Genomic DNA, 24986 nt, shown 5'->3' with positions numbered 1-24986 from the left:
ATGGGTAGGTCTCCGTTGCTGTGATGAGAATGGCCTCAAGAAAGGCCCATGGACTCCTGAAGAAGACCAGAAACTTGTCCTATACATCCAAAAACATGGTCATGGAAGCTGGAGAGCTCTCCCTAAACTTGCAGGTCTCTCTCTCTCTTTCTCTCTCTCTCTCTCTCTCTCTCTCTCTCTCTCTCTTACTATATATATAGTTTTTCTACATTTTTTTTTTGTACTTTCAAGTGGTTATCTCTCTTTGTGTGTTACATATCTATCTATTTTTTTCTTTTTGTGTGTGGATACTTTGAAGTGTTATGTATATTGGTTTCTCCCCATGATAAGGATCACCAATTTTGGTTTTGCAGATCTTAACAGATGTGGGAAGAGCTGTAGATTGAGATGGACAAAACTATTTAAGGCCAGATATCAAGAGAGGCAAATTTTCCCAAGAAGAAGAGCAGACTATTCTCAATCTACACTCATTTCTAGGCAACAAGTAATTTTTCAATGATACTTATATTTTCTTCAGTGAAAAAGGGTAAAAAATTATGGGTTTTTTATGATCTTTTAACTTACTAATTATATATACATTTCAATGTACAAGGTGGTCAGCGATTGCGACACACCTCCAGGCCGGACCGCAATGAAATCAAGAATTTTTGGAATACCAATCTTAAGAAGAAGCTAATTCACATGGGTTTGGATCCAATGACTCACCGTCGTCGAACCGATCTGTTTTCGAACTTATCTCATTTGATAGCTCTAGCTAATCTCAAGGATCTTATAGACCACCATCCATGGGAAGATCATGCAATTAGATTACAAAGAGAATCTCTTCAATGGCTAGGCTTCAATACTTACAAGGCCTCCTTCAATCTACAACTTCAATGGGACTAGCTCAAACACCCTAACCAGCATTACCGACATCGAGGGCTTTGATCTAATGAACTCAATTTCATCAATTAAAGAAAATCCAATTTCGATCCCTACCCCTTCAAGTTCTCCTGAATCGATATTACTCAGCCGTCGAAAATTCGATCTCTTTCTCTCATTTGCCAAACCTTCAAGTCCCTTGCAGTTTTCAGAGATCTTTGAATAGTGAGATGGTCCAAGGTTGTAATTTTACAGTGTTCAGTCAAGGAGAAACCACACCTACATCTCCATGGATTAATCCTTCATCTCCTTCTCCTCCTATTACTACTGCTCACCCCATAAGCATCACATCTACCTATGGAGGAGGAGTTCCAACATTTTGGCCTGAGCTTCTTCTAGAAGACCCTTTTATCCATGAGATTGCTTAGTTTCATAGAAGACCCTTCCATGGGAAGACCCTTCAAGTCCCTTGTAGCTGCTATGTATGGTTTGTTTTTCTATACGCTCCTTTTGTAAATAGTAATATATACACATCATACAGATACAAAGAATTAGATGCATACATACTTTACCTACATATTGGGTTTTGAAGAGAAAAGTTGAGTTCACTGGGTGGCCTATCTCTTCTTTGCTTCTTATTCTTGTTTTTTTTAAATAACATCTATATTATTAGAATGAGTAAATATATATTTTGTTAAGGATTGTTGTACATTTCATTGAAGGTAGTTGTTTTTTTTTTTTTTGGGTTAAATGGTGGTTGTTAATGTATTTGGGATGATTGGAAAAATATACAATGCAGAATCATTTAGCCTTCATTTATAAAATTGCCAGAGTTTGTGTGTGTGTGTGTGTTTCAAGTTTGTGTAATTGTAGTGTTATTTTTATTGCAACCAATCATATATATATATATATTCACATGTCTATTTATTATAAGGTTTTACTTTTATTTTGATTATTCAGAATTTCATGACTTCTATTTTATATTGTTAGGAAGCACCAGTAAGATCGTTAGTTTGACATGCATCCATATCGAACAACTTTTGTTATGACTTAAGGTAAACTGACTCGAAATTCACTCGTTGACATGGATGGGTGAATGGAACCATAGATCTCGAAGAAAAAGATCTATGGTTTTGTGCACATGCCACATCAACGAGTGAATTTCAAGTGGTTTTTTTGAGTCAGGACGTTTTTTTCAAACACACAATTATCAAAAGGACGTCATGTATTATAAAACATTGATTAAAGGATTTTTAATATTATATAGTAGAAAGGTTATTTTTGTCATTTTGAAACTAACCTACAACTTGATTCTAGGGTCATTTTGACTTTTGATCAAAATGACTTTGATTATATTAAGTTTAAATGTGAAGATGGGAGCATTTTTGAGATCCAAATTTGGTGTCGAACCACTTTTACTTCTCCTTCTCTCATTATATAGTTAAGATTATAATAATGTTAGAAATTTACTTGATTTTTTCAACCACAATTATGGGTAAAAAGTGATACAATTATTTTACCTAATATAACTATTAGAAGTTAGAAATAACAATTATGCATAAAAAAGTAATATGATAGTTGGAGTTTAAGTCACCTCGGACTCCTAACTAAGCTGTCCACGCAGCCCAATGTGATTATTCTCTAACCAAAGCATGCCACATAGACACCATTCCTATATGAGTCCCGATTTTCTAACTCACCTCAGACAGACTCCCCCCTAACTCTCTTGACGTGATAACTATTGACACCACGACCTGATTCATAATCTGCCTTCATCGACTATTACAAACCCTTAACTCAACCATGTATGATTTGAGATACACGACTCCCTCAAGGTACACTTTTTATGGGGAAGTGCAATTGTGTATCTCGAGGTGTATAGATCTATGGTTCCCGAACTTGTCATGTCAGGGAGTTGATTGAGTATGCCACCTGGCGAGTAATATTATCATGACTCAAAAAAAAAAAATTTCTTAAAATCTACCTCAAACTTTGTTTCAAGCTAGTTTTTTTTATTTTTATTTTATTATCACCATTTAATAAGAATCAATTTAGTTTTCTTTGATAAATTTTATTGCTCATAAAATCGATTATTTGTTAAAAATAAAAGCAATACTGCCTTAACTAAATAACACCAATGCCCCATGCATTCTGTTAGACAACTGGATGCAACATATTATGATATATAATACATCGTATCATATCAATGTATCTCATCTCAAAAGGAAGGTAGTGTTAGAGAATAAAATATGTAGAAATATCAATTAGGATATTCTACATTAAGAATTATAATAAATTAGAATATTTATGTTAGGCTAGTTTCCTTATCTTAGTTGATGTAATTCCTATAAATATCCTATCAAGGGTTCATGTAATATTTATCCAAGAATTCTCAATAAAATCAGATTTTCACACATTCAATCCTCTTGGGATGTTTTATAAACAAATTTGCTGATTTTATTTGAAAGAAATATATAAAAATGTATCCATCATGCATTCGATGTGCTTTTCAATATCACACATCTCTAAATATAATTGATACTTCTTCAAATATATATGTTCTTTTAATTATGATGGTGTGTTTACACAGGAAACTTTAGAAGCAATTGGAAAAGAGAAAAGAAAATAAATATAACTCCTTTATTCTATTTTATTTTCACTTTTTTAAGGTTTTCATTTCGTGTGTGCAGAGATGGAGCCAGGATTTTCTTGTAGTGAGGGCAAACTATGATTAGTTGTATAGTTGAAGAACTTGAAGATGAATGGTTTTAAGGAGAAATTCAAAGGTTTTTTTATTAGAAGTTGACGAAAAGGATATTTAGATCATTTCCGGTTAGTATATGAGAAGGTCTAGTCAAGAAGCAATGCCATCAACAAAAAATTAAGGGAGGAGGGGAGGGGGGCAAAAATTGGAGGGAGGGGAGGGTGTAGGGGCAAATAGGGAGAAAGGTGAGGGAGTGGGGACAAATGGGATATGTAATTAGTTAAAATATAGGAGTGTCTCAAAGTTTTGTAAGGGGGAGAATTGCCCCCTCCAACTCCTTACTAGCTCTGCCCCTGTGTGTGTAAGATTGGAACCAACCCCTTGACCTAAACCATCCAAACCTGCACCACCTAATCCTTTGAGAATAATGTTTTACCTCACTATCTTCTTTATACCCAAATGGTTTGGAACCTCAAGAAGAGAGAGAGAGATATTTAAACATGGGCTTGTTAACGGTGTTATGACAGACATGAATGATAACGGTATGACCCCAATCTCATATATTATTTATTTTTCACATAACACACTCCTGTCTAATGCGCATTGCACTGCTTAAGGATCAATTATTATTATTATATTATTAAAGGAAAATTATAACCTCAAAAGAGTCATAACGGTAACGACCGCCCACCGTTAGCTGTTATAGGTGGACATAATAGAGTTAAACCATCACAGCCATATCAAAGAGTGACGAAGATAGATTCGATTGGTAATGATAAGCAGGCCCGAATGGCCAATGAAACATATTAATTTATTATAAATAAATAAAATACTTACTAACAATTGTATTCGAGATAATTTGAGATAGCCCTCAATATTTTTTAAATTAATGACATACCCCTTTGAACTTGATCTTTTTTATTAGACTAATGAAAGATGACCTAAATACCCTTATCTTCAAACTCCAACCAAAAAACCTTGAATTTTCTTCCTCATTTTCAATCATAGAAAGTGACTTGATTTTTCTATCAAAAATTCCATCATTTATAAAAAATGAAGATGTCTGGTTTTAAGAATAAAATTTAATGATTTTGTATGTAGGTTGAAAATAAGGGTATTTTGGTCATATTTTATTAACATATAATAGAAAAGGTAGAGCTCAAGGGGTATGTCGTTGTTTAGAAAAGATAAGCATATCTCAAATATTCACAAAGAAACGTAGAAGGGTATGTCCAAACCCAAATTTAAATCATCCATAATTAAAAATTGCTTGTACAATTAAAAGTATATTAAAGAAGAGTTGTGATGAATGCACGCAGTCTTGGTATGTGGCTAACATGGCAAGGGTACAAAACCATAGATCGTTTTCATCGGGATGCATAGGAAAAGATGTGCAATTATGTGCCCGTGCCACGTTACCCAACCGCTTACCTAGACCACATGCAGTCATCGTTATTCATAAAAGAAATGAAAGAAAGTGACTACAACCCCTATTTCTTAGTGAGTGGGTGGACTATGTTCTTTTATTTATTTATTTATTTATTTTCTATTCTTTTCTCAGAGGGATTGACAGTAACATCCCCCATTGAATTATCAGACCAATTATGAATTAACCTAACTTACCAAAGTCTTAATCAAAAACTAGTTTTCTAAAGATGTCTTGTTGCCATAACAATGATGTTTGATTGGTCATTAAATATCCACCTATAAGGAATTATTGTTAAATAAACCAGTTGATTAGAGTCAAGTTGGTTATGGTTTTCAAAGCAATTGCTGAAAATAAGATATTGGTAGGTACCTTCTCCCCCAAATCTCCACCTAAACCATGCCCCATTTTTTGGATACTAAACCAAGCATCATATGTCATTGCATATATTGCATGTTTGTTAAAATAAGATTATATTTGTAGTTTATGTGCATCAGATTGTGATGTCGATGATCAGGTACCCACCAGATCTTAGAATATAAAGTTGTTGGCAACGACATGGGGATGATTGTTATGACAGGCAGAATCAAGAAACTGATGTTTACTATTTGTATCGTTTAATTGATTTAATCCCAACTCTTTGATCAATGAATCATTGTCGTACCCAATACATTCATTGCAGATCTCGTTAAGGAGTGCTAGTTGCCGATTGATTGACCCTCTAACTCAGCCCAAGTAGTCAAAAAAATAAGGTTTTAGGGTCTTGATATTGAGGCTGCAAAGGTAGGGTCGGGCTCAGAAATTTCAACCCAATAAATCCGGGCCAACTAGAGCTGACGATGTCTAGTATAACTTGGCCAATGCATGATCCTTAGACAACTCATGGAAACAAACTCATATATTTAATAATTTTACATTTATTAAACTCACATATAAAGTGGTATCAAATGACATTGAGAGTAAGATACATGAATTTAGTAATTTTATATTTGCTAAGTCCAAAAGTCAATGACGCCCTTAGGCTATCTTTGTATTGAGAGAAGCAGAGAAAAGAGAAATTCATCAAGAGAAAAGAAGAGAAATTCAATTTCTCTTCACCATGTTTGGATTGGCAGGAGAGAACTTGGGTTAGCTTTAGAATATTAAAATATCTTAAAAGAGATCTAGGGGTAGAATTGGAATTATAACATATTTTAAAAGGATTTCTCTCTAATTCTCTCCTCTTCTCTCCACTTTTGGAGAGAAAGAAAACTCACATTTTTTTCTCTCTTCTTCTCTCCCCGCTTAACAATCCCAACAAGAGAAATGGAGAGAAACTCATTTATTCTCTCTTCTCTTCTTTTCTCTCCATTTCTCTCAATCCAAATACAATGTTAGGGTCGTGACAGGACTTATGATTTAGGTGTGATGAAGGTTTAGCGATGGTTTAAGGTACAATCCATCTCTTTAGATTTGGGCTAGGAGTCAATTAAGCTAGTTCTGAATTTGCCCATTGACATAAGGGCGGAGTTAGAATGTTATATCGGGAGGGGGGGCTAATTAAGTTTTAACAATGATTGATCGATAATCTTGATTTCTTTCTATGCCAATGTTGGGCTTGTTATTGTAGAGATGGTTGGCCAATAATCTCCATAATTTTGTTGTTATACTTCATTTTTCATTTAAAATGACCAGAAGAAAAAAAAATTGTTTTCCATTCGATTTCATTAAGATATGGAAATAAAAGAACCCCAAAAGGATGCGTAGGTCTTTTTTCTATTATTCTATCAAGATGATTGATGTCAAGGGAGGCATGTCATGAGTTTCAAAACAAAATGATATATGTGAATGCAATTTTGGAGACTACAAGAGACCTCACATTCATATTGGTCCATGTGCATTGAGAGCATCCTTAATATATATATTTTTGTAAATTGAAGATTCTCTAAGGTGGATCTTTTTGTAAGTTAAGAGTGCCCTTAATAATTGTGGACCAATAAGAATGTGAGGTCTCTTGCAGTCTCCAAAATGCTAATCTCCGAAATTGTACTCCCCTAATAACCATCAAAATGTGTGGAACATGTCTAAATCACCTTTCTTTTAAAGAAAAAAACATTTTCCTTACCAAGTAAAGAAAAATACTTTCCTTACTAAGGAAAGGTTTTTTGGCCATATCACCTTGTGGCATCCAACAATATGATTTGAGGCCACTGGATGTATAGGACAACATTTTAAAATGTTTGAAAAAAATAATTCACCTTTGAATCTTAATTTTAAATTTGGGAGTTTGGTATCCATCCATTTCAAACAACTTGGATCTAAGGTTGGCAATAGATCGGTTTGGTACCGGATTAGCATCATACCATTACCAATCTGAATCTTTACCTTATGAACATATCCAACCTAATCTGGTTGAATCAATGAATTGTTGAATTGAATCCAATCCAATTGAGATTTTTCTCAATCCAAAATTGATTTGATCTGATCCAACACCAACTACTTCTAAGAAATTACATTTTGGGAAGAAAAAAGCTAGGGTTTGGGTGACACCTAGGTTTGGGTTGGGGAGAGAGATATGAGTAGGTTTCTAATGGTCGATTTTCATTGCCTAGAATGGATATATATCCATTGGTTCAACAATCTCTTGCTTGACAATAGCACCCATGGCGTTCAAACTAAAAATAATTTAGGGTTAAGAAAAGAAAAATAAAGAAATGACTACTGAAGATCTAAGAATATAATGGGGGTCTCTCCATGACTTGCTCTTGTGGTGGATTATCTTGGTGCACTGGTGGATCATGTGTGACACCATTTTGCCCTTGGGTGTTGTCCGTGACACCATCTTTTGGTCCGCGGACGGATCATCATCATCTTGGGATTCGTACATAAAACCCTTCGTGCGTGATAGCATTTCCTTCAAACAATAGCTCATCATCATTGTGGGTGAAACTATCTTCTTCATCTAGGGGATCTCGTTATTGTGGCATGATGATCACATCCATTTTGTTGACATTAAAAAAGAAAAAGTAAAGAAAGAAGACTGAATTTTATAAGATAAAACGAGTTATAAATAACAAAAACAAAAATAAAACAAAAAAAATCCACGAAACCGTTTAAATTATTTCTTGTAATCTCTTTGGAACTGGTCTTTTAAACCCAAGAAAATGCTTAAACTACCTACAACACTGTGTTGACATGTTCCTAAAGATACGAGTGTTGTGCACTTTAGGAAAATCGATGGTTCTCTTTAAATAGAGTGTTGTAGGAGGCAGTGTTGCATGACTTTAAACCCAAACACATTCACAGAATCTTTAGTCACACTTTAGGGACCAACAAATCACATGAACCTGCGTGTATTAAGGGCATCTCAACTTACAAAATTTCCCTTCTTAGGCTGCAAACTGGTGGTCCAACCGGGTTCAATCCGATTTTATATTAATATGGGTTCAGCTAGTATCTTAAACAAATTGGATCAGGGCATGATTGTACGTAATCCAACAAGTTCAATTATTAAAACATTGATTTGTATAAATATCTACTATAACAACGTGATTTTCGATTATAGAAAATCTAGTTACTACTTGTGGCGCCCCGCCGGACGCTAACACAAATCCCCATGTCAGATCTCGAGGTATTATGTAGCACCTCGAAATTTCGGCATGGTCTCCTCTGTTTATGTTAGCATTCCAAGGCGTTCAACCTGCACCTGATAAACGACATACAATCCTGCATACATATACAAAATATAATACTAGCGGAAGCCTATATAAGTCTAATAACGTACGAATTATCAGAGTGCGGAAGAAGAAAATTTACGGGATTATACAAAATTTTCTCACTCTAACAAGAATCCTAACGCTCAATACAAATCTATAATACTCCTAGACAAATGGAGTATAACTCCAATACTTACCAAGTGACAAAGTCTGACTATCTATTTGACCCACCAGATGATTCTCACTCGTGCTCTATACTTGTCTCGCCAAGCTTTAGATCTGAAACTAAAAAAAATAGAAAAGGAAAGGGTGAGTAACAAGGGTTACCCAGTAAGGAAGCAACAATTTCTGCCAATAACCTCTCCTAACATGAACGAATAAACATACTGAATCATTTTAAAATAAACAAAATTTTACAGAAGAAAACTACGATTAACTAGTACATATAGCCAGGGATGAGCAACTAAACATTTTAAAACTCACATTACATCGATCAGCAGTACTCACTATAACATTCTCTTTTTATACAAATCTAATTGATCAAATGGAAATAATAAACATGCATTTCATTTTATATATCAAAATAAGCAACAGATACATAATACACAATGGTGGAGTATTGGAATTAGAGAGTTGGGATTCACGACTGGATCGCTCCAAGTCGGGACATGATGTTACAATTCCTTTCTGGTTTTTAATTCCTGATTTTGTGGCTGGTCGCTGTTTACCACGCTTGGTTGACCATTTATCCGGCTCAGGCTGGCCGTTTAACGTGACCGTAAGCAATGGGTCTCTTTTCGATGTGTCAGAACGTTCGACTACTATAGATTGTTAGTGATCACTGACTAATCATCTTCGTCTATGCCTATCAGGCGTACATGTGATTCCCAAAGATACAAACCATTCGTATACGACCACCTTTACATTACAAGTTCACTGGTAAAGATAGAGAGGAATAAACCCGGATTCCAGTTGTGACTCCACTCTCATACGCGTCCCATACCACGTATGAGTTTTGTGGTCCCTACCGTACATCCCAAGATAGTACACCACTCCGGATGATATGATGCACTATCCCTTCATGCATTCACAAACTCTTTAACAGCTCACAAAATAGCTACTTATATATATTATTTTCATTTGAAAATAAAAGAGAAATTAACAATACAAGGTTGAGAATAGATATCCAGTTTCCTACCATGCAAGGGTGGCCACCCGGCCTAAAATAAATAACATAACAGAGCGCCTCGCGCTAACAGAAAGTAAATAAACATGCAACCAGTAACATTATCCCTGGATATCCGTTCACCAACCTGCATACAACACAACAACGTAAAATGCAGACATCACCCCTCGGGTGTGACTCTGACATTTTACCATTTCATACCCTTTTTCCCTTTTTTTCAACTTTTACAGTTTTCAATCTCTTCATAAAATATCCATTTTCTGATATTCATCAACTCAATATTAGTTCATTGAATATTAAATCACATTTTTCAACTATACAATTTATTTCTATCAATAATATTGAAAAAAAAATACAAATTTCATATCAAAACGGGGTCCGAGCAGTGCACAAGACCCAATTTATGGCAATAACCCGTTAAAATACTCTACCCACGTATAATTTGTTAAAAATACAATTAAACATATCAAACATGCAATTTCTGGCGTGAATTTTGAAATAAACAAAGAATTCTATATTTCGAAAATACATCCAAATTTTTCCAATAAAATCCTAAATGAAATTTTCACAATCTATGATTATTAATAGAAATTCAGAGTTCCTTACAATCTCTAGGCGAAATGATCAAAACACGTGCACGGAAATTGAGGCGATCGGCACGGAAATCGAGACGGACCGAACTTCGAAGCGGCTGATTTTCGAAACTGGCTTGGTGGTTTCGAAGATCTCGATGTACTCGTCTCTTCTCCCTTCTACGGCGAAAGACGGTTTGACTCCGAAATCGATGAAAACCGAGGTCGAAGTTACGAAAATCTCCGTATAAAAATACGGCTGATTTTTGACTATACGGGGTGAAAAAGACGAGAAAACGGAAGGAACTTGGTTGGGTTATGTAGAGAATGAGGCTACGGACGTTTCTCCCTTCTGCTTCGGAAAGCGATTTGACCCCGAAACGGACGAAATCCGAGGTCAAAGTTTCGAAATTTTCGTATCCAAATACGGCTGATTTTTGACGATATCGGGTGAAATAGAAAGTGAAATGAAGATAGGTTGGGTGGGTTTTGTAGAGAACGAAGCTGCGGACCTTTTTCTCTTCTGCGGTGATCGTCGAAAGTGGACCGTTTGCGAGAGATCTGAAGTGGAAAAATCGGAGGAAAAACAAATTTCTTTTTTTTTTCGTTTTTTTTTTTCGCACTGTTTGGACGAGTGGGGAAGATGAGATTAAAAAAAAAATTAAATATTATTTATATAATATTTGGGACGAATTCGGTATTTCGCCTATTATTTTGATCGACGATAACTTGGTCATTCGGTCTCCAAAACTGACAAACGAATACTCTATTTCGCCTAATTTTTCATTCCGGATCTAATGGTATAGTCAATTTCTACAAATTATGTCTCCATCAAAAATTTATATTTTTGGCCTGACGTGACCCCTAAACTTGATGTCGTTTTCGTTTTTGATGATAATTCAACTTCCTGATCTCCAAAAATGAAAAATAAATAGTCTATGTTGAATAATTTTTCGTTATGAACCCAATGATATGATCAAATTTTAAAAATTATTGCTCCAACAAAAAGTCACTGTTTTAGCCTGGTCCGATCCGGTAATCGAGGATTTTGCAACTTTTATATTCGGACTCGCATTTGAGCGTGCTTACAGGCTAAACTATGTTTTTCTATCATTTTGAATCTAATGGTGAGGTCAGATTCCATTAAAAATGATCATAAACATCATAAAGTTTTACCCCTAAATCCCACTTTCAAGATTTTCTTAAAATTCCACTATTTATTTTCCTCGAGATACGAATTAAAAATTCCGGGTGTGACACTACTATTGTTCAGAGTGATTACCACCATGTTTTTTTTTCCGAAAAGTGTGTGAATAGTCACCCGATTTTTATTTTATTGGTAAGAAAATCGTTTTGTAAAACTTGAAGGGACTTTTGTATGGATAAAGTGGATAGTCCAACAAAGTTTTAGATAAAGATGTTTGATTAGAGAATTGGAAAGATGTTAGGCACCTCGATCACTCTCCCCATCCTGCGATAGTTACCTTTTATAACTTGGCCATTTAAAAGAAAAGATTTTAATGTAAGTGTATGAAGAAATGTACCCTTAACTAGGAAAGGAGGTTAATGTTGGCAAAACAACATGAGGTCATTTCAAGAATGTTGATGTTCCAATCATGTTTGCCTTAAGAATGCATGGGATGTATGATGTTGGCTATGGATAGAGATGGTCCAATCATGACCTTATGCCATCAGATTTTTAAGGGCTTCAACTCCAACCCCATCAATCAAGTCTTCTCACACGCATTTCATGAGAGTTGAGTCTAATCTCGTGATTGTGGGAAAGGGATATTCATTACATCTTAAGACTTTCTAAAACAGAAAATAACAAGTTTCTGTGAGGGCAGAAGAGGGATAGGGAGATGCAATAACTTAAAAAAGCAAACCTACTCCACCCTACCTTACTTGAATCTTTTTTTTTTCTTCTTCTGTTCCTTTTCTTCTTTAAGTCTTGAATGAAGTTCTCATGAGGTTAAAAGGCAAGAAAAACAAAAGAGAATGATGGAGAGGAGAGGAGAGGAGAGGAGAGGAGAGGAGCGGAGGGGGGGGGGGCAGGGTAGAGGAGGGTTCTTTGAGAACAATTTTGGTAGAATCTTGAGGGGGCTTAGAGAATGTGTCCCAACTCAAAGGAGAAACTCTTCTTTTGTAAAGTTTTTGAGGACTTTTAGGGGTAGAGTAGTCCAACCCTAAAAACAAATGAGAATGCATGAGATGTTCGTAGAATTTCTTTGGATTTTCTAACTTTTTAGGGCAAAGAATGAAAATTGACATGGACCTTTAGTACCAAGCCATTTGGTCAAGCTCACATAGGTAATGAACATGTCATGATTTTGATGGTGGTAGATGAAAAATGATTTTGGGAATATGAATGGCAGATGAGGCAAATCTTTAGTTCTTATGTTAATATCTCAAAAAGCATGGACAAGTGCATATTTTCAAAAGCAACCCCCTTAAATTGTTACATGTAGCAAAAATGGTCAAGTACACGTACTTTGATGCTCCATGATTTTCAATATAAATATAAATATATAAATATATATATATATATATATATATATATATATATATATATATATATATAACGAAGGGTATTCAAGCCAACATGCGCTCACCAGACTAGTCCCTACACCCCGCACTCAAGCTTTACCCCACTTGAGTAAACTGTGTGTGGCTACCAAGGTTTTTTTATGAGTAGTGGGATTTGAACTTGAAACCAAAGGAGCAGACTCCTTGACCCCAAGTCGGTACCATTCAACATATTTACAATCAATACATCTTTGCTCATTTATAAAAATTAAAAAAATATGGGTTTTGGTGATTTACTATTGTAATTTAACTTGGTATTTAATTATATAATTTGAGAACTACACTTAGAGGGAACAATTGCACGGCTAGCTCGATTGTTTTTTGATTATGTCCCCATTTTACTATAATTTTTGAAATTTTCCATTGTCGACTTATTCCCGAACCCTGACTATGAATAGCAGGGAGGAATTGCAATGGATGGCATCAGAATTCAAGGGGAAAAGCATCACTACCAATCTACCACAATAAATAAATAAATAAATAAAAGTGGCATTAAATCCATTATAATGATATGTTCCATGGCTTTTATTAGTTTATAGTCATTTTGAAATAATCTTTTGCATTTCTCAAGCTAGATCTTGTAGACAAATGCATCGTCCGCCAACTTTTTCTTTTTTTTGCTAGGCAAGCAAGAGGGTTAGTGGTAAGCTTGAAAGTGGTTTCAACTGGCTTTGAACCTAGGTCATGGGATCAACACACCACAAGCCAACTTGATTTATAAATGAGTCTTTTATGCCCAAACTGACCCATGGATGACAAGTCAGGATGGGCAAATATAAACTCGTTAACAGCCTACTTAGAAACAATTTTCATAGACAAATTATTTTTTGGTATGAATCGGGTTTTGGATCCCCCACATAATTCAAACTCAAAAGCATTCCTCTAGCTCGGCTCTTGGATTCTCGCTTTTGAGGGAATTCAGAAGAAACATTTACAAAAAAAATACTTTTTTGAATGAAAATGTCCATATTATTTAATTTAATAAAACAGCATTCATCTAAAAGATTTGTAATATAATTAGGAAGATGTTTCAAATACCACACATGGGTTACTTGACATGTCAGTTTGAGGTATCTCATTTGATATCCTTCAAATCCGAGAATTAACAAATTTGCTTCCATGAAAGTACTTCTAGACTCCACAATGCACTACCTTGAACACTATCACCAATCAATCTAGCAATCATGATTCTTATAGAGGTGATTCCACAAAATCATTTATGTTGAAAGTAGAACAGCCTCAAAGGCTCAAACGAGGCTCATATTTCCCAAAGTAGAGTACTGTATATATTATAATTTATAAGATTCAACCTAACATATGAAATTCATGATCACAACCAACGTAGTCCTGGTGTTTTATCTTGGAAGTAGGGCATATGATATAAATGTACATTTTACGATATATTACTTTGCTATGATCTAATAGCCAGTACTCAATATCATGCACGCACACCTAATATATATTTATACATTCTTGGTATTCTGATTGGATTTATCGGCCACGGGCATTCGAACGAAATTATAAACCATTGCAGCAGTTATGGTTCCGAGTGTTGGACCCAAAATATAAACCCAGAGATATTCAAGATCGCTAGAAATAAGTGCAGGGCCTATACTTCTAGCTGGGTTCATGGAAGCTCCACTAGTTGGCCTGCATAATCAAAATAAAGAACGGTAACAAGAGCACACAATTTGGAATGTTAACATGATGATGACAGTATGGGAGAGATTAGAAGTTCATTTACCCAGCGATGAGGACGTTAAGCAACACAGCGGCTCCTACTGCAACTCCAGAGACTTCATTGATCTGTATTGGTGGGAGAATAGAAATTAAAACCAGACTGAATCAGTGGTCTGAACAAAGTTTGTAACAGCGTAACGGTCGGTTTCATGATTGTGATCTTTTAAATGAACATAAATTAAGATAATTTATGGAAAAAGAAAATGGGAATAAACCAAATATGTCAATAAAAGAAAATTGGAAGAAAAAAGAACATCTTATTTAATTTTAAAAATAACATTCACATAGAATACCATACCGCTCGGTGATCAGTGGCCACCCCACACACCGTGAACATCAAGATAAATGACACGATGAATTCCCATATCAGAGCTTCCAGTATAGTTGTTGAAGAAGAACTCCTAGAGACTGATATAGCTATGGGCACATCGCGATGGAGTAAGCCATATAGTGTGAGCATCGCAAGAATTGAACCTAATAGTTGACATGTAATGTATGTTGGCACCTGTAAAAATTGATCAGATTGATTCAACCTGATTATGAAAAAGAGCATATACCTACATATCCTCACAAAAAATAAGTCTATTTTTAAAATTTTCAAATCCTATCAGAAGTGGATTACAAGTTCAATATTGGGTTGTGTTTTTCTTGTGTGCACACATTATGACCAAAACTTGGCCTTCAAATCATCTCCATGTAAGTCATTTAAACCTGTGTAGGTAAAAAAATTAACTTTTCTTATATTATAATTATAACTTACATAAGTACTATATATTTTTAATGTAATTCACATGCACCAATTAGGAAGTTATATGGAGTACTAGAAAGTGTAGTGTAGTTGAGTTTTACATGTTTCCATGGCAACTGGCGGGAGGTCGCGAAGGCAACAGTGACCGCAGGATTGAAATGGGCACCGGAGACGTGCCCAAGTGTGTATATCAGAACCATCACTGCTAGTCCCCACACCACGGCAACACCTATGGGTGTGATTGGGTGTATCTGATCGATGAGTATTGACCCGCATCCTGCAAATATAAGAATGTATGTACCCACGAGCTCGGCAACCATCTGTTAGAAAAAAAACAAATACTAAGTTTTCGATAATAGAAAATATTGCGATAAATAATGAATAATTAAGGAATTATAATTGAAACAAGCAAGAACTGAAACATTCCAAAACATTTATAGATAATAATCCGGAACATTCCTGAATTCAATGTTTTGTTCAAATCTTGACCAAATATTTCAATATGTTACTAAACTGTAAACCATTAAAGCAAGAATAACGATTAATGGGTTTTTTTTCCTTTAAAGCTAAGAAATGGTTTAGACCCTTTAACGTTCATAGTCTGCAACTATTGGACTTGCCTTGTGAACGTTTGTCGGGGAATCGATAGTAGGCTCTTGAGAAGGGGTGTTCTTCCCTTCTTCCATGATTGACAGTTCATTAGGCAATGGTGATTTAGTTGAGACAGGACTTGAATTTAGCTCAGCCATTGCAATACTTGGAAGCTAACTTCAATGGTTGGGATCCTTTGTTTATATAATACAATTTCTCTTGAGCATAATCTTTTGATCTACAATTTCATCATTTAGTGCTCTTTCTTGGATTAAGATGTTAATTTATGAAAATATTCAATCGGTTTACTTCACTTACTGCTTAATCAAGGCGTTAGGAATCCAGGGATTTTGGATTTAGTACACTTCGAGTACTTTGTAATTATCTAAGGGATGCTAAAGGGTTCATGAACAGAATATATTTAGAGTTCCTATGTGGTTTTGGTTTGGTGTGCTGATGTTTTCAAGTTCTTTTTTGTTGCTTTGTGGGAATGATCCAATTTTCTATGGTACCTATACTTTTGGAAAATGCCTATCGTGGTATCCTTGGTCGGCTCTTGGTCTAGTTAAAGCTGAAAAACAAGTTATAAGGGGAAATATATACATATATATTGGATTGCAACCCAACTCTATTACCCTTTGTGTGCCATGTGACACTATTTGGCCACTGAACCATGGTTGTTTGGCCACCTCTTTACACAGCTACACCAAAAATCAACCTTAGCAATTAAATTCACATTTTTTTCATTGCGGGCTTTATGATGGGTGGATTGGAAAGCCCGTGATGAAAAATATGCCCAAATCCAATAAAACGGCTAGGATTAGTGGACTGGCAATTTTGTGGACCATATACTTAGGTTTGAGAGTTTGGCTGCCCTGTGGCAAGTAGGGGGTGTCTATGGGTTGGGCTCACGCTTGGCTTTTGTTGATTTTTAAATAGGCCCAGTCCAGCCCAACCTGGCCCGCGATAATTTATTTGCATTTGACACCCCTAGTGCTAATGGTTCTCTGATTGGAACAATTCCAGAAATGATGAGCTTTGAGCCTGAGGTTGGTCATGCAGGCCCAGTGGACCACCTTTGGGTGAGAGCTTTAGTTATATTAGTCTTCTCTTCCAAAGTCTTCCAAGTCTTGCATTGCTGAATGCAATCTTCAACCAACAATTGTTCAAATTGAATGTAATCTGTACAAGATCAATTCGATGTTTTTGGCGAATCTTATTGCGTCAACTGTGATCGTGAAGTAGAAGTAGCCACACCACAAGATCCATCATTATCAAGAATGATAAGTGACTCGGCAGTGTACCAATATTCATTCAACTGACCACAAAATATAAAGAAAAAGTGCATCCCTCTCGCTGGATTGAATGGGGCATAAAAAAAACAACAATCCCCATCTTTATAGTAGTTGGAGCTGGCATGCACATGTTAGTTTGTCCAACATGTCCCTGAAACTACATCAGTTCAATTATTGTGCACTAGCAGTGTCTTACATGAGCGTAATGTAATTCTTCATTTTCAACCCCCAGCGTCCCAACTTTCATACACACTCCAGAGCACAGATTCATCATCGTCATTTACACCATATCTGACATATCAAGGTGGGGATACGTATTGGCATGAGTACTAGAGTGGGAACTTTCTTGGGTACCTATTCATCACACAACACGGCCAAATGATCACCATGTATGAAAATATTATCTTACTCGGAAGTGCAATGTTTTCCTTGCACACTGACGTTGAGAGCCCATTAAGCAGGCAAGCACCATTGCTGAAATTGCAAGCATGAACTCCTTAATTGGAAATTGGAAATTAGAAAGAAAAGACTTTGTCATAAAGGAACGAAGAATATACATTATTTGATTTCGTGGATAAAAATATCAAAAGAATAAAAAAGAAACATACTGTGAAGTTCATTGCTATCTGGTAATTGCAGTAGCAACCACCAAAAAGAGATAGCTAAACCATAAGCACCTCATGGGTTTTTAAGGACTTTCTACCTGAAAGGATAGTTAAGAGAGTAGTTTTTGGTAAAAAACATCTTCATCTTATAGGGTGATACTGATCAGATACACGCTTCGGTGGTAGCTTCCGGAGAATGAAAAGTACCAAAGCAGACGGAACTATCTCCACTAACTGAAAAAGAAAAGCAGCAGCATTTAAGAAGGGGGGAAAAAAAGGAGAGGTTCTATTAGCATGCCAACTTTTACTAATAACACCCCAAGATGTGTGCTAATTCTTTGATGTTATTATCTGAATTGGTGTGCTATTAGTAAAAGTTGGCATGTGGCAATAGAATCTCTCTAAAGATATGGCAAAAATGCAAATAGAGAACAGGAAGAGACTACTTCCCTGCCACTGTCATAAGAATGGTAATAGGGAGTCCCCACAACAGAGATCTTCAGTTCGAATGATCATGAATAAATCATTTGACCTTTCACCAAACTTTTTGTCAAGTATCCAAAAGATTGACATAGGTGGCTAGAGGATCATATGATCAGGTCAGTTGTTAACCATGAAGATCTCTTGGACGGAACTGGGGCTCGTGACCCCATTCACGTGTTCCACGTGCAGTCACTTGCGGCACGGACAAGGAAGTCAGATACTTCCGACCGTCTTGTCTTTATTAAAATATTTCTTCTGAAAACTACTCAAAGGAAAACAGAAAGTGAGAAATGATCCATGTCTTACCATGTAATAGATAAAATTTAGAATGGGATGGTCGAGAACGTTAAGGTCAGCATCCTTGTTGAATGCAGAAACTGCAACCTACAATACAAACCATTAAGTGTTCAGATTTAAAGATACATAACTTCAGGCAACTTTCGGATACAAATCACAATGAAAGCTTACCACGAAGCACCTTATCAAGAAACAAGTGCAGCATATTCCAGTCACAAAGCCAACCTGACAGAACCATGAACTTAGCATCAAAATTGTGGAAGGACCAAGAAGATCAAAATACTTCATAAGTGAAATTCAGATTTTTCTGACAAGGTCTTGGTTCACTAATTTCATAAGTGAAATTCAGATTTTTCTGACAAGGTATTGGTTCACTAATTTCATATCACCTGAATTAAGATGCAAGAAAAGCAAATCTGATCTTTGGATGTGTAAATTTTATGAATTTCAAGCAAATGGAAGAGACAAAAACTAAAACAGATGCTCTAGATACAGACCTCATTCAACTTGTTCCGACGGCCTTTAGACTCAATTGGGAAGCGCCTCAACATGTAGAACAACCTAAAAGAAACGCACAGTTTCACAACAAAGCAGAGGAAATCTTGTGATGAAGAACAGAGACATCATAAAAATTTCTTCAGGTCAAGATCAATTTTTTACCTCCCGCCATAGATCAAGAATCCCAGTGCAGCAAAGAATGAAACAACTGCAAAAAGGAATTTCTCATCAATTCATGAGCACATCCATATATTTTAGTAATTCCTAGCTAGAAATTGACTGTATCAACCAACTACTTATATTTTCTTAAAAATGCATTCTTCAAAGAGGAGTTCTTACAAAAAAAAAAAACAATTTAAACATGATATTTTCCCAAATTCATATACTCCCCCACAACGAGAAAAAATCTAATCAACAATGACCTGAAAAGAAGAGTTTAGCGATCTCCACAGCAATGGGCTTTTGACTTAACCGTGCATATACCCAGATGCATACCTATCACCATAATACAATAATAAGTGACTAAGGGCACAGTTAATTGATAGTACCAAAAACAGGGTTTTTTATTTATTTATAGATTTTGCCCAAATTGCATAATATATTTGATAAAAGAAAACGAGATTTCTTCCTCACCTGTATGAAGTATACAAGTCCATTGATAGCCAAATATGCAGGTCTAAGTTTATTTATGGGCAGGCTTCTTGCCTGAAAAAAAGAAATATCCATCAATATTAGCTCTGGCATGGATATCTTTTTGTAGAGGTTGTGAGTTTTGAAAAAACAAGATACATTACCTGGTGATATATCTCTGCCCAGAATAACACGAGTAATGTATATGTTGAGAAAAATAGAAGGCCAGGAACATCCATAAGTACCATCTCGAGAACCTGTTGCCAGTATGATATTTTCAGATGGTGCACTTCAGCAAAACTAAAACAATATGGCTACTTTAAGGAAGCTGTTGATAATTGAATATCTTGTTCTCTCTGATATCTAGACTTGACCATTAAATTCTATTTTTTTTAATAACAACAAATTCTATTTAGCAATCGATAAAGGCAATGTTATTTTTAAGGTACTTTGTGACAAAGATGAAAAGTTCTCTCACAGACTCGCACTGTCAATTAATGGCAATTTTCTTTGATTTCTTAGAACATCTATAATATATTTTGATATTCCTTCCTATGAATATTGTCCTGATCTCTAGAGCAGGTGATGTGAGCATTGTGGAATTACGTCTATAGCGCATTGTTTTCCCTCCAACAGAAGTACATCTGGTGTAACAGATGTGAGGATCTCCAGCAACTAAATGCATCTTTCTCAAAATGCATTTTTGAAAATGTAGGAGTAGCCCAATAGGCGGAAAAAACAAATAGAAAGCCGGTTGAGATGGTTTGGTTATGTGCAACGGAGACAGATTACAATCACAAATTAGAAGCAGTTGAAGGTTCTAAAAGACACAGAAAAAGACCCAAAAGAACTCGCATTGAGATGGTGAAAGTGACCGTGAAAACACTTGCAATAATCCAGCAAAACTAAATGACTTTGTATGTCAATTGCCACGCATGACGGTCTAAGTCATAGGGTCGAAATTTTTTAGAAGTTCCATAGATATCACATGCACTTAACAAGAATAAGGTTCAACTTAAACATAAGAAGAAAATTCATAGCCTTAGGCGTGAAGCATCCATAAAATAGTACTAATACTTGTGACCCAATTTGAGAACAGGATTTATACAGGAAGGAACCTACTTTTGGTCTTATACGAAACACACTCTTGTAAAGTCCGAAGAGGATAGCACGCACTGTCAACATGCAATTTCCCATTAGTCCGAAGAAAATATGAGAAATATTAGAATACTCAAAATTCAACACTTACGGCCATTTACAACAAAATTCATTAGGTGGAAAATTTTTTGTGTTGTCCAACCATATTCAGGTACTCTCATTTGAATGCGAATAAGCTGTACCTGGAAAATAGAAAAAAAAAAAATTCACAAATCAGCCAAGAAATAATCACAAATAAGTTATTCAAGAAGTAGCAACAAATAAGGGAGTTGAAGAAAAGTATTAAGAACTTCAAAAAATAGATTGAAACAACAATTTTCTGCAAATGATGTTCCCACTGAATACGAGAAGAGGAGAAAAGAATATGAACTTAAATTAGAAGAAACACCGAGATCAAGAAAGCAACATTGTTCAAAACCACCTTTCAAAAAGAAAAACAACAACAATAACAACTGTTCAAAACAATGAAAAGGTGGTGCCAATAAAAATCAAGAAGCATTAAATCCGCTTTCTCTATCCACTAATGAAATTTCATATCATCCATTGATGCATATAACTTCAAATCATTGTTGGTGCCTCAACCACAATCTTTTAGGTTTTCTACTCCTCTTTTAAGAACCCTAAACTAGCATCCAGTTAGATCTTCCTCACTAGCAAAATCAATAGCCTTTTTTGCACGTGATGTAACAGTGCCAATCAACTCTCCCTTATTTTAACACTTATTGGAGCAAGAGAGAGAGAGAGAGAGGATTCAAACATTTATTATCCTATATATGAAATACACCAACCATAAGAGACAATGAAGGAACAACATCCTCATAGGTTGAGTGTAGCAGAGACAAGGATACTAAGGTGGATAAAAATTTGGAAATGAAAACATTCGTGAAAATGTATGATTAGCACCAATAGCTGATAAACTAAGGGAAAGTCGATTGTGATGGATAGGTCATGTGCAATGAAAGACAATTACAGCCTCAATTAGAAGGAATGTGAAAATTGAATGTAATAAAAGAATACGAGGAATATCAAATGTGAGTGAATTGAGGCAGTTAGGGCAGATACTGACACATTTGGATTAACAAAAAACAAGGCTATAGAAAAAATGACTGGAAGAACAAGATTCGTTCATCCATATCCACACGCAATGAGTAAACCCCCCCCCCCCCCCCCTCTCCCCCGCTCTAGAAATCAGCAGTAACCAGAAAGAGTTTGCCAACAAGTTCACTACTTGCCCTAGTTAAAAACTGGGAAAGAAAAACATGAGTTCAACTAGACAAGAAGGGTGTATATCCTACTCACATTCCCCCCTGATCCTTGCACCACTCTCACAGTGTGGCCCAAAGAATCCAGACTCTAAGGTGCTCATAGATTGCCATTGAACCTGAACCATTGTAATCAAGCTCTCATCCCTTGATTTCAATAAAAAGGCGGTTTCCTCTATACAAATTCAAATTCATCTCTTCCCTCAATTTTAATAAGAGGGTATTGTCCTATGTACAATTCAAAAATTCACTGGGGAAACCCAAGATTCATTTGCATATTACAGCTTCTGAACAACTCAATAACAAGCTGAACCAAGACAATTTGGGCTCCTCAAATAACTTACTTTTTGGGAGTCGATATAAAAATGTGACTATGAAAGATTTTCATGACAATTATCAATGTTATCATCTCATTCCTACACGCATACGTTTTTTTTTGCTAATCATTGATCAAATGCGTAATCGGGAGTGCTTCTTATGTACAATTCCATTCCATCAGGGTCGAAGAAGAGACATTCACTGAGATCAAGTTCATTATGAAGAACACCATTGCTCAATTCGAGGTGCCCAAGATTTTTTAGTCACAGATAATGGACCTCAATTTATTTAGGAGCAAGTGAAGGATTTGTGTGACGATATTTCTCAATATTCCAAAGTTTGTTCTTTTGTAATAATTACCAATTATCTAATGTGGGTTCAAATTCTCTATATCAAGATCTTCATTAATTTCCAGTTGACGCTGCCACTGTTAACCAATTTGGATCAAATTTTCACAAAATCGCCTCTCTCAGTATAAATAAATTCACAACAATGGAATTATAGGGAAAACATATATATACAATTCCTGGTCTTAATTGTTCTATTTTTTTTTTTTTTTAAAGAACGATATTCCAAAGTTTGTTCTTTCGTAATTAACACCAAATGTTTCAAATTCAACTTTTCTATATGAAGATCTTCAATAATTTCGACTTGACGCTGCCATTGACAGGTAATTCGTAAATGTTAATCAGTTTGGATCAAATTTACACAAAATCACCTCTATTAATAGAAACAAATTCACAAAGAATAGAAGTACATTTAAAATATAAAATCGATCGACTTTAATACAATCAAGAACAATTGAAGACAGTCAAACTACAAATTCACCATCTTTGTTAAAATTGCTAAAATTAAAATATAAAAATCACCTCACTTATCGGAAATCAAAGTAATCAAGAAATCAAGAAACGTAATCGATATCAAAGAACGAAAGAAATTTACTAGGGCAACAATGGCGAGAAAAGCGTAACAGACGGAGAGAGTGTAGAAGATGCCTTGTTGCCATTCTTTCGACTCATTGATCTCATTCCACCAATCAAATCCATCTCCTCCTCTGAATCTGATATTTGTTTCTTCTTCTTTAAAAATCATTCTCTCCATTCGAAGCAACGACGCCATTAATGATGGAAAAACAAGAAGCTCTGTAGCTTTCTCTGTTAATGGAAAATTTTGCAGTTTGAGATCGGTGAAGAGAAGTTGGAGAGACACGTGGAGACAAAGTAATATTGACACATACAACAACAAGACTCCACGTGTCTTGCCGTAACGGCCGACTTGCCTCGTGGCAGATTCTTTGATTGCCTCACAATCATGTGAGTTCCCGCTTTTTTTTTTATGACTCAGAAGTTTTCGGAAGAGTTGAGCGTTTTGTGTTGGTTATTGATGTGGTAGAGACAGTAGTAACTTAACAGAATACGACCACGACTTAGGATGGTTGCATGGGATAGGGTTCAAGTTGGTGTAAATGGAGCGGATTAGGTCAAAGTCAAATAAGAGTTTCAAATGCAAGCTCGATAGGACTTGGGTTGGATCAGGTTAGTTAAGGCCTCAAACCGATTCTTAAGATTGGATTCTAAAATCGATCCAAACCCAAAAAGTATGAAAGGACTATTGTCCAATAGAATCAAAGGTACGTTTGTAACATGGTTTTAAAACTTGGTTTCGTGTCTCGTCTTAGATGAGTTTTCTGATACGTTTAAGACGACTCGTTCAAAAAAATGAAAAATGAACGTGGGGTTTAATATCTCTTCTAAAAAATTGACTTGTTTGTCCGTCTCGGCCATTCTTGATACCAAGATGACTTGGGCGATACGGCTCGGTCTCGGACGAGTTTTGAAACCATGGTTTGTAAATGGTACGGGCAAAAATCTAGCCCATCTTGATTGGATTTGGGTATTTATTTTCTAGGCCCGTTTAATAATCGAGATGAGTTAGGTCCATGTCCAATGCATGTTCAGGACTGAGCGCGTGCTTGAGAGCTCCCGAAAAACATATATTAGAATTTTATTTAAATATATATATAATAACTATGTTTATATACATACATAAAATAAATATGATCAAAATTATGCTTGGCCCTAACTATAAATAATCTCGAATACTTGCGGGTTGGGCTGGGCTTGGTCATGGGTGATTCTTCTTCTTTTTTTGATTGGTAAGTTCGTTTTTAATGAGTTCAATAACTCGGTGTTGGTGGGATTTGAACCAAGGTTTTTAGTATCACCATCCGAAGACTTTACCAACTAAGCTAGCTGACACCTATTTCATGGGTGATTTTCATTCATCCTAGTCCAGTCATTAGAGCTAGATTCTGAAAGCTTATCATATTCA

General features: G+C 35.6%; 2 protein-coding genes and 1 pseudogene across 5 annotated transcripts; 1 reads left to right on the top strand and 2 right to left on the bottom strand.

Moving 5' to 3' along the window:
- On the top strand, nucleotides 1-1325 carry LOC147409543 (transcription factor MYB93-like; annotated as a pseudogene).
- A 12968-nt stretch (nucleotides 1326-14293) lies between these two features.
- On the bottom strand, nucleotides 14294-18241 carry LOC147409542 (aquaporin NIP1-1-like). Of its 4 annotated transcripts, none has more exons than XM_086430067.1 (7): nucleotides 18108-18161; nucleotides 17814-17878; nucleotides 17601-17695; nucleotides 15620-15838; nucleotides 15069-15275; nucleotides 14775-14836; nucleotides 14294-14680 (listed from the first exon to the last, which is right to left on the bottom strand). In XM_086430067.1, exons 3-7 carry the CDS (start codon nucleotides 17682-17684, stop codon nucleotides 14494-14496), a joined length of 759 nt encoding a protein of 252 aa, XP_086286193.1. In that variant the 5' UTR covers nucleotides 17685-17695; nucleotides 17814-17878; nucleotides 18108-18161; the 3' UTR covers nucleotides 14294-14493. The 4 variants fall into 4 exon arrangements, with proteins under 4 accessions (XP_086286193.1, XP_086286183.1, XP_086286189.1 ...); XM_086430057.1 differs by having other exon boundaries at nucleotides 18013-18153; XM_086430063.1 differs by having other exon boundaries at nucleotides 17814-17900; nucleotides 18013-18138.
- Nucleotides 17920-23905, bottom strand: LOC147409541 (tobamovirus multiplication protein 1-like). Its single transcript, XM_086430049.1, has 11 exons — nucleotides 23598-23905; nucleotides 21167-21257; nucleotides 21040-21092; nucleotides 20082-20174; nucleotides 19921-19992; nucleotides 19710-19782; nucleotides 19450-19495; nucleotides 19287-19350; nucleotides 18961-19014; nucleotides 18799-18876; nucleotides 17920-18243 (listed from the first exon to the last, which is right to left on the bottom strand). Exons 1-11 carry the CDS (start codon nucleotides 23772-23774, stop codon nucleotides 18151-18153), a joined length of 894 nt encoding a protein of 297 aa, XP_086286175.1. The 5' UTR covers nucleotides 23775-23905; the 3' UTR covers nucleotides 17920-18150.
- Nucleotides 23906-24986: the final 1081 nt, after the last annotated feature.

The sequence above is a fragment of the Akebia trifoliata genome, chromosome 2, assembly GCF_017979445.1.
Source record: "Akebia trifoliata isolate Shusen 1 chromosome 2, ASM1797944v1, whole genome shotgun sequence".
NCBI classification, from domain to species: domain Eukaryota; kingdom Viridiplantae; phylum Streptophyta; class Magnoliopsida; order Ranunculales; family Lardizabalaceae; genus Akebia; species Akebia trifoliata.
This window is presented reverse-complemented; position numbering and strand designations above follow the sequence as displayed.